We start from the raw sequence: 9,874 nt of genomic DNA on the forward strand, positions 1-9,874 counted from the left end.
TGTGTCTAGCACTACGGGGGGATCTGCCACCCTCCAACCTCGTCCCCACCGATCTCAAACAGCGGAGGCGACTGCTTCTCCTCAGAGGTATTGTCCGTTTTGAAGGAAGTTTCATAGTCTCTTTCCAATGCACGGTTTTGCCCTGCAAATGGCGCTTCTGAAGAGAAAAGGGTAGCTTCCCTCCATTTAAGGAACAGACCTCTCCGCTATCTAGTCGATGTGGGACTAAGTTCGGACCTTTTATTCCCACAACACACATATATATGGGGTAAAATAGGTGGATTATATAAATCTAGTATAAGTATATCTATATAAATTAAAAGGTACAATATTTTGGAAGAGAGATTGCAAGGCCGCAACGCTCGTCCACAATATTTCGCAAGAGTAAATGATTCAAGGTTAAAATTATCAGCAAAACAACCCATGGAGAAATAGAAATTAGGCACAAATGATACATTAATGTTTCATAACTCTACCCTTCAAATAAGACGTTGGAGGGGAAAAAGATGTTCAATAAAACACTTTTCTGAAAAGCAAATGCATATTTAAGACATTGTACCGCCGCCAACTCAAGGGTTTGATCGTTTTGGAGAGCGAACAGGAATAGGTTATTTAACTTTCCCCCTCCATCAAAGCTGGCTTAAACAAAAAAGAAAAACCTTCCATCTAGTAAAATCACAACATGTTAGTAAATAGGTTAGCAAATATGTAACAGGCAAAACAAGCACTATGTAAATTTTTAAGGTCCATAGTAGTTGATATGTAAATAGTGATTTTCTTTTTTTTCTGGAAGAATTTCTAGCCTATGGTGCCTCCATCAATCAATCTCTTGATGCCCCTAATCACTATGGCACTCATCACCTCTTGTGGCCCATAGACCCATCCTCATCCACTTATTGTTTTAGTAAAATGGCTGGCTTCCCACCTAAGGCTTCTCTTCTTGTCCGCCTTCTCCCTTGTTATTCCCATGCACTCTTCTAGCTTCCCTTTCTTCTCCTTCTCAGGTGGTCAGGTCATTTTTGAAGGCTAGAGTGCTGCCCTCTTCATTTGTGAACAAAGCTTTTATGAAACTATTGTTTAGAGATTTTTTTTGCTTTGTATTTCTATTTGTAATTTTTGAGCATATTAATTCATTCTCATGCATTTAAGATTCATAAGAAATTCAATGCAAATTCTTGGCATCCTCATGCATGTTTTGCACAGTAGAGAATTGTATGTATTTAGATAATTGTAAGAGCATTCATCTTGAAGATGAACAATTATCAGTTAGCTTGGATGATAGAGAAGGTCATAGATAGGTAATAATCTTTCATTTTTGAGATAAATGATAGGATGGCTATCTAAATATAGCTTTTTTTGATGTAACATATGTATCGGTGAGAATTCTTGCTCAATTCGGGCCTAACCAAAGCCACGGATCCAAATTTTGGATGCGCACTACTACTAGGGTGATCTGCAACCGAATCAGATTCCCAATTTAATCGATCTGCTTCAGCGTCTTGGCTGCTTCGTGGATAGACCCAAGAATGTGCTGCCTGATTCCAAAACTAAAAATTAACACACGTGGCAGAGCAGCTTTTCTTTCCTACCAAAACGGCATCCCGTGTAGATTCTTTGCTTGCCTATCAAAATATGCCATGTGTTCTCGTTGTAAAAACACCTACGACCCGGGTTGCAAAGGATCCGCCGCCGAGGCCGAGGCGTCCTCACCCTCACCTCATCGCTTCTCTCGTAAAATGAAGGCTCCCACGGCGACCGCAGAAATTGGAGAGCACCGCCATGGCTTTATCTTCACCGATAGCACCCGGATTTCTCGCTGCCGTTCCTCGCAGAAGCAGCGGGTGGAGGGCGTCAATTGAGACACCCCAGGAGTCCTCTTCGGTGGGCAAGTCTCTTAGATTTCCTCCTCGACTCGGACCTCTCTTCTGGCCATGGGAAAAGGTTAGTTTTACTTCCTCTTTCCATATATTTTGAATTTTGAAAGAGTGGGATATCGTAATCCTTTTCTTAAACGGTTGAATTCAGCCTAATTCATTGCAAGAATGTACCAAGAACAAGAATTTCAAAGGTGGTGTCGAGCAAACTCCAATGAATTGGCTAATCTTGCCCAGAACCCATACAATTTCACACCTCATATAGGGGTTTCCATTAAAATTTGTCGTTACATTTCTCCATGCGGCCATGCCTATATACTCTACATGCACTTGCTAGATTCTCTATCCTGTTAGTAGTCAGAACTAGTTAGTCAAAACAATAACTCGAGTTGGTTCAAGGCAGCAAGTGGGTTACTTATTAATTTATAATAGACTTCCTTTGTTATGTAATAGAAATGACCAGCCCAAAGAACAAGCACTTTTGTTTGTTCATGTTGGATTAGTTTAATATTTTCGAAGTAAACCTTGTAGTGCTGATTGTAAGCACACCAGATTTTCACTTTTAAATATTATATATTTCATTGACTTAGCATGTTTACTTTAAAAAAACAAAAGTAGTTCTGTTCCCATCAAACAAGGGTCTTGCATTTCTATTCTTTTGGATGATGAATTGCTTTTGTTTCACTTCATTTTAGGTTAAAGTCGGTCCATTATCTGTCTCTCCAATGGGATTTGGAACATGGGCTTGGGGAAACCAGCTGCTCTGGGGTTATCAGGAACAAATGGATGGTGTTTTGCAGGAGACATTTAATTTGGCACTGAGGAATGGAATAACTCTTTTTGATACTGCTGACTCTTATGGGACTGGAAGATTAAATGGGAAAAGTGAAAAGCTTCTTGGAAAATTCATTCGTGAGTTCCAAGGTTAGCCACACTGAAATTAGCTAAGGACATGAACTTATGATGTTGGAGGTAAACGTGCAATATAGTGTACCTTGATAAATGAACATGTTGCATACTAGAAAATGATTACAATATTCTCTAACTGATAAAGCATATTTGCCTTTGAAAAGTACTTTCCTGAGTTTAATGTTTTGATGCTTTTTACCAGCTGACATAAACATTATTTTCATATAGTACATTCTTATGGTTTGATAGTAAATATGAATATCCTAAACAAAAATTCTCTTTCATGTCATCAACAGAAACCTATATCTGCTATTGTTGTCCAGGTTCATGGTTAATTTGTTTGAATTTCAGGATCAAGTAACATTCAAGATAACATTGTCATCGCTACAAAGTTTGCAGCATATCCTTGGCGCCTGACTTCTGGACAATTTGTGAGAGCCTGCAAGTATTCTCTCTGATTGCTGCTTGATGCACACACACATGTAGACACACATAAACCCACCTCTGTTTTTAGCTACATGTAAGTCAGAGAAGTTATAGAAGTATGTTCCTAAAAATTGAACTCAAGTTCTGGATTTTTGGCATGACTTAATGATTTAATCTGATTTCTTTCTCCGCCTTAATGCAACCAAAGAGTCACATGTACAAAGGGGTGCATATAATTGTCACCATTCATAACTTTCCCTAAAATGCAACTCAATTATTTTCTTTTAGTTTCCTTCTTTTGAATAATGTGGTGGTTACTTCCCACCACCCTGGATTGAACCCAAGAGCTTTCTCTAACCAGCTGAGCTAACAGCTGTTGGTTAGTTATTTTTAATTTTATGTCCCTTTCCATTCATATATATGCATCATTTCTTTGTAATTATGATATTATTTGTTTTTCATTATCTGGTAATTGGCATATTTCTTATATTTCTTTACTATATTGGCAGGTCTTCATTAGATCGACTGCAACTTGAGCAAATTGGAATAGGACAGTTGCACTGGTCAACTGCAAACTATGCTCCTTTGCAGGAGTTGGCGCTCTGGGATGGGCTAGTTGCAATGTATGAGAAGGTTATATACTTTTAAGTACAGCCACTGTCAGCATTTTATTTTCATCATATGTTCAAACTATTAGCATCTATTTCGGTCTTGCTGTTACCTTTTAAAGAAAATAATGAACATGAAGGATCTAGTTTTTAACTGATTTAGAGGTCTGATTTCTCTTTGTAGATGTTTTCAAGCATTTCCTGAGAAAAGTGTCTTCTGAAACAAGTAGATGAATGAACCTGACAAAAAATTTCCACATTGTCCCATATTTGTTACTTGAGGATTATAGCTGATGATATTCAACAGCAATTACTGATGTTGTTTCCAAATGTAGAAGCTCTAGTTTAAAATTTATATGTGTGCTGGGATCAATTGGGTGGGAGGGAAGATATGTTGTCTTTGCTAATTATTGGATGAGATCCAGAGGCTTTTCTTCACATGTAGGTTAGATAATACATTCTTGTATCACCCAATCATTCATGATATTGTTTTACTGAGATTAAGTTCAGAATGAGGTAAATATTAGGAAGCAAAAGAAATAGAGATAAGAGGTAGCCCAGGTGGGGTTAAGGTTCAGTAGGTGATTAGCAAGTACTTATTTGTTTTTGTCTTCTTCGAGTTTCAATTTCACTTTGATCAGAAGTGAAATTTATCTTATATAAACCTTATTCATTGCCCAATACCATGAGCAGATGAACACTTTCCCCCTGGGCCTCTTTAACATCTACAAGCTATTAATGAAGCAAGAAAAACATGTTCATAAACTTAAAAGACAATCTTTTTGAAAAAGGAAAAAAATATTGGAGGTGATAGATATGGAAGGAAAGATAGTGATATGCTTGAAGGGAATGAAAGTCATTAAGTACTAAGGGAGATTCGAAAAAACATATGCGCACATTTTTTAAAGATAAACAATCAAATATGGCAGGCTTTTAAGCACCTTGTAGAGGAAAAGGTCAACTTTCCTTGAGTTCTAGCATGGACATGCTTAAAGAGAAGGATTAAACACTGAGGGAGAAGTGAAAAAATATATATGCCAGTTGTTTAAGGATCAAATAATCAAATACGGTAGGTGTTTTGAACACTTTGTAGGGGAAAATCTCAACTTCCCCTAAAGGTTTAAGCGAACAAGTCCAGGGTTCCATACTGGTCAGAACTGGGTTAGTACAATATGATTTCATATCGTAATAGAGATAGAGAGAGAGAGAGGTGGAGGGAGGGAGGGAGGTAGTGCATGCCCAAGTTGGTGGCGAACATGGTGGGGACCTGGTTGACGATGACGGGGAGGGTGATGCTTGAGGAGGGATTAGGGATTAGGGTTTAGGGTGTATGCTGGGGGCAATCGATGATGGGGGAGATCAATGGGGGGGTTTGATGGGGGAGATCAATGGGGCCGACCATTGGAGGAGCTACTCAGGGGTTGGCAATTGTGGCACCGGAGCAAAAGGGGACTAGGGTTTCAAGATAAGACGAGAGAGAGAGATTAAGACTCATTCATGGAAGGATTATATAAAATTTTCAGTTCGGCATGGCAAACTTGATCAGAACGCGCCAAACTAACATGCAAAATCGAGTGATTTCACATCGGTTTGGGTTGGTTTCATAGACCATGGTTTTAAGGAAAACTAATTGTTGCGGCAGGTGGGGAGAAGAATGAAACAAGAAGAAAAAGAGAAAAGAGAAGAACAACAGCACACAATATTTATATAGTTTGGTCTAATGACCTACGTCCATAAGCAGAGACAATGTAAAAGCTTCAGTATAAAAAAAAAAAACTGGAGTTTACAGAATACAAAATTACTTCACAAACTCTAGCCTGCAATACATCCGATCTCTAGGATACTCAATTGCTCTCATCTTATGGATTTACAAGGGATATATATGGTAGAGTAGATTGATTTAGACTCGAACTAGTGTTCCTACAATAATCAAGTTAGGCCAATATATAACTGGTGTCCTAAGTCGATGTGGACTTGAATTTATGTCTAGGTCGACCTTCTAGAACTGATATGGACTCGACCTTCTAGAACTAGTAAACTTAAGACATACTCAACACTAATCTTTTGCAATTAAATAAATTTTCAAATTTCAAATGTTGTCCATGTTGCTAGGAACTGAAAGCTTTATGGAAAGTGAAGTGACATCATGCTTTTGTCTCTGCCTTACATTATAGTGACTTTGTAGTAGTTTCTTCTTTTGTTTTCTTTTGTGAATTTGGAATCAACATCACCTTATTGCGCAGGATTTGGCATTTCAAACTGCATTACTAATTCAAATATGCATTACGTCTTGACGTTTGTTCAAATAAATCCAATAAATATTTAATCTATCTCTTCATACACATAATATGCCAAAACTTTAATAGGAAAATGATGGAAAAAAATTCCCTTGATTCCATAAAATATGAAAGTCCATGACCATGAACTTTTCTCCTGCACCTCATATTGCACTTCTCATACAAAGGTTTAAAATGTTCAAAAATAAAAGTACACTCCAGTGGAAATGATTGATTGTTTGTATTTTCCCCTTTATTCTTGTCTTGTCTGGTCACACATGAATAGCAATCTTTTATAGAACCATGAGGGGAAAAAACTCCTGATCTATTTCATTTATTATTCAAGCCATCAAAACTTCTTGTCATTCTGTGAAGTGATATAACATATGCTTTGAATTTATGCATCTGATAGGGTTTAGTTCGTGCTGTTGGTGTCAGCAATTATGGACCAAAGCAACTCATTAAAATTCATAATTACCTGAATTCTCGAGGTGTTCCACTATGCTCAGCTCAGGTGATTCAGTTAAATTCCTTCTACGAACAGTTTTCAGTCTTTTCATGATAGATTATATTGCGCTTGCTGGGTTGCTATCAACTTATCAGTATAATTTTAAGTTGCAGGTTCAATTTTCTTTGCTAAGCATGGGCAATGATCAACTGGAGTTGAAAGCAGTATGTGATTCTCTAGGTATCCGTTTGATTGCATATAGTCCACTTGGATTGGGAATGCTTACTGGAAAATATACTGCATCTAATCTTCCACGTGGACCACGGTAATGAGATCATAGATTTGCTGCAGAATTTTGAATTGCTGCATGGCAGTGTAACAAATAGAGTTGCTTCCATACTACTGCAGGGGTTTTCTATTTCGTCAGATTCTTCCTGGTCTGGATCTATTGCTTAGTTCACTGAAAGAGATTGCACAAAAGAGGCGGAAAACTATGTCACAGGTATTGGCTTTAACTTGCTTCGTTTTCTCATTTGTGCAGGCCTTTACGGGTTCTTTGAGATTCACTATGAACTACATATACACATTCATTGAGGTTCACTATGAACTACATATTTACATTATTCATTATTTAAATGGATCAAAACATTAGGCACTGAAGAGTTTTCTGTGAACATGGTACGAGAGTATCTGAGAGAATGCTGTGGCAGTCAGTGGAAAACTGAGAGCAGAACAAAAACAAGACGCCAGTTAAGATGATCTTCAATGTAGCTCATGGATGACCAGAGTGAGAACAAGTTTTCAGGTTTAAGTTGGCATATTTCCTATGTGAAATTAATTAATTTTAAGGAATCAGTATGCATTTCACTTCAGTATCAACCAGACAAATTAAAACACATCATCTGAGTTGATCTATTCCAGATCTGATTTGAAGATGTAAGTCCTGACCATGAACCTGCGAACCTATATATTTCAAGCCAAGAACCACATAACAGTGCCTAGAATTACATAAACAATTAAAATGATGATTGAAAAGTTCATTTATATATTAGACAGCCATGTAGAGCTATATCATGAAGTGGTTGCTTGGCAATAGAAAAGAGAGGTCGATGTGATACACTCAAGAAAAAGGTCTGCAAATAATATGGGATGAGGGAGAAATAATACAAGCCTAATCTCTGTCACCATTTTAGTTCCTCTTATCAAGCCCGATCTATTTATTTACCTAGTACAACTAATACTAAACATGACTCTTGGTTCACAAATTTTTATTCCTAGTTGTTCAAATTATAACCTGTCTATAAAAGATACGAGGAAGCCTTCATGTTCCAGGACCTTCCAGCAAGTTTAGTGTACAAATCCTCAAATTTATATTTTACTATCTGATGATGTCTTTTCCTACAACTTTCTTTGGTGCCCCTTCCAGTATCATATTACACACTTCCAATCACATATTGAATATGTGTTGCTCCAGTAACTTTCATTGTTTATTTAGTGACAATTCTTCAATGCGGGACCTTGTCATTATCATCATTGCAAGATCATACTAGTGGCTTTGACACATTGGACTACTGGTCAGTGATTGCAGTTTCTGAAGAAATAGGCTAACTGATAACTTCTGAATAAGCAGCATCTCATTCTAGTTTATGTCAAATAACTAATAGCTTAATTCTCACACATCTGTGTGAAAATACTGAGATGGTGATCGTCATAGTTTTTTGTAGAATATAAAGATTCACTGCTGGAGCCATTTATCTCTTCATCTATGTAGGATTGTTAATGGTAATTTTGTGCAGGTTGCAATAAACTGGTGCATTTGCAAGGGCACCATTCCAATTCCTGGTGTGAAGACAGTCAAGCAAGCTGAAGAGAATTTGGGTTCCCTTGGATGGCGCCTCAACTCTGATGAGATTTTTGAACTCGAGTCTGCAGCAAAGAATTCTCCTAAGAAAATGATCCAAAACATCTTTCAGACCAGATGAATGTACTCTATAATGTGAGATTCATCTCCTTCTCAAAGTTTATCAATGGTTCCGTGTATCGTTCCATTTATCAATAGTCAAAGTTTCATGATATTTTGCCTTGGCTTATTAACATGGTGCTAAGCCATAACAATGCAGCATTAGAAGGAGAGAACTGGCAACATGTCGGTTGAGGTATACAAGCTAATTGATGGGATAGCAAGAATCAAACTCTTATTCTAATTATGTGGTTCACCTGTTCGGTCTATATATGAACATCTCACTTTTTTATGCTGTTCAAGGGGATGAGACATTATGTTGGAACTTTTGGTGTCATAATCTTTCTTTAATGATAGCAACTGTAAAGTTGCCCCTAAAATATTCCAACGGCTACTGCTAGGTTGCCTGGTAGTACAATGTCGGCAGTAGTAAACTATTTTTCATCATCCTGGGGAGTGCTATGAATGATGAGTAGCACTGTTTTGGCTTATGCAGTAGACTTGCAGACAAAATAGTCTCAGCCAATGCATCTTAGTTAGCCATTAATCATTTGGACGATCAATCCGAACTAGCAGTACCTATGGAATGCCTATGGATGTAACATTTCTGAAAATGTGGAAAATTACATAAGTTAGCTGGTTGCATGAACAAACAAAACAAACAACAAATCTTTGTCAGGTGCCCTTGCTCAAGTTCTTCTTTTTAGGATACATACAATCGAACCAAGCAATGTGGTAAAATTTATGACCCCACCCCAGCCTTGGTGCAGAAGAAGTGTACAAGAAGGGAAATATTCGAAGGATTCTGTCAAGCAAAGCTTCAACATGTGCCTCCAACATTACTTTCAGGAGAAGATTTCCTGAGGAAAAGAATATCTAAGGAATAAACACAGGAAATGGAGATAGCTGGGTTAAACCAGCAAGAATTGCAGCCATGCAACTGCTGTATTGGGAAAAAAATGCTTGTTCCAAACAGTTATGTACTTTTCATGGGATCATTTTATAAGTGCACTTCTCATTCAACAACATGGAAGTACCAGTTATGAGTCTTCTAAGAATAACAATAAAAGTGAAATTGTAAAATCTTTTTTCTCATCCTGTTTAGCTTAAAAAACACAAACCAGCCCTGAGTTCTGTCTAAGCAACATAAATCTTATGCATGCGCATATGTCATCTTTATGCTAACAAGAACCTAATTATATTCAGCTCGTTGAATTTGAGCTACAATCCGCGTATCAACATTATAATTAAATACAGACCTCAAAAGCTTATGGTCGGGCAAAATGTCCTTTCATTTTAGAATCAACAGGGAGTAGCTATCAGCCTGTCTACATTTCAAGTCGATGCAAATGTTAGGAAAATAGTTTGGTTGG

At 37.5% G+C, this 9,874-nt stretch overlaps 1 protein-coding gene across 4 annotated transcripts; it reads left to right on the plus strand.

The window, feature by feature from the left end:
* The first annotated feature begins 1,663 nt into the window (after positions 1–1,663).
* On the plus strand, positions 1,664–8,935 carry LOC103708468 (pyridoxal reductase, chloroplastic). 4 transcript variants are annotated; one of them, XR_604300.3, is made up of 9 exons: positions 1,664–1,941; positions 2,570–2,798; positions 3,135–3,228; positions 3,719–3,842; positions 6,506–6,607; positions 6,715–6,866; positions 6,950–7,043; positions 7,194–7,346; positions 8,338–8,883. XR_604300.3 is itself a non-coding variant. In XM_008793401.3 (9 exons), the coding sequence occupies exons 1-8, from the start codon at positions 1,780–1,782 to the stop codon at positions 8,521–8,523; spliced, it is 1,143 nt and encodes a 380-aa protein (XP_008791623.2). In that variant the 5' UTR covers positions 1,669–1,779; the 3' UTR covers positions 8,524–8,537; positions 8,662–8,935. The 4 variants fall into 4 exon arrangements, 3 of the variants coding, with proteins under 3 accessions (XP_026660978.2, XP_008791623.2, XP_008791622.2); XM_008793401.3 differs by lacking the exon at positions 7,194–7,346 and having other exon boundaries at positions 1,669–1,941; positions 8,338–8,537; positions 8,662–8,935; XM_026805177.2 differs by lacking the exon at positions 7,194–7,346 and having other exon boundaries at positions 1,668–1,941; positions 2,570–2,786; positions 8,338–8,935.
* The last annotated feature ends 939 nt before the right edge of the window (positions 8,936–9,874 follow it).

The sequence above is a fragment of the Phoenix dactylifera genome, chromosome 2 (assembly GCF_009389715.1).
Source record: "Phoenix dactylifera cultivar Barhee BC4 chromosome 2, palm_55x_up_171113_PBpolish2nd_filt_p, whole genome shotgun sequence".
In the NCBI taxonomy this organism is placed as follows: Eukaryota; Viridiplantae; Streptophyta; class Magnoliopsida; order Arecales; family Arecaceae; genus Phoenix; species Phoenix dactylifera.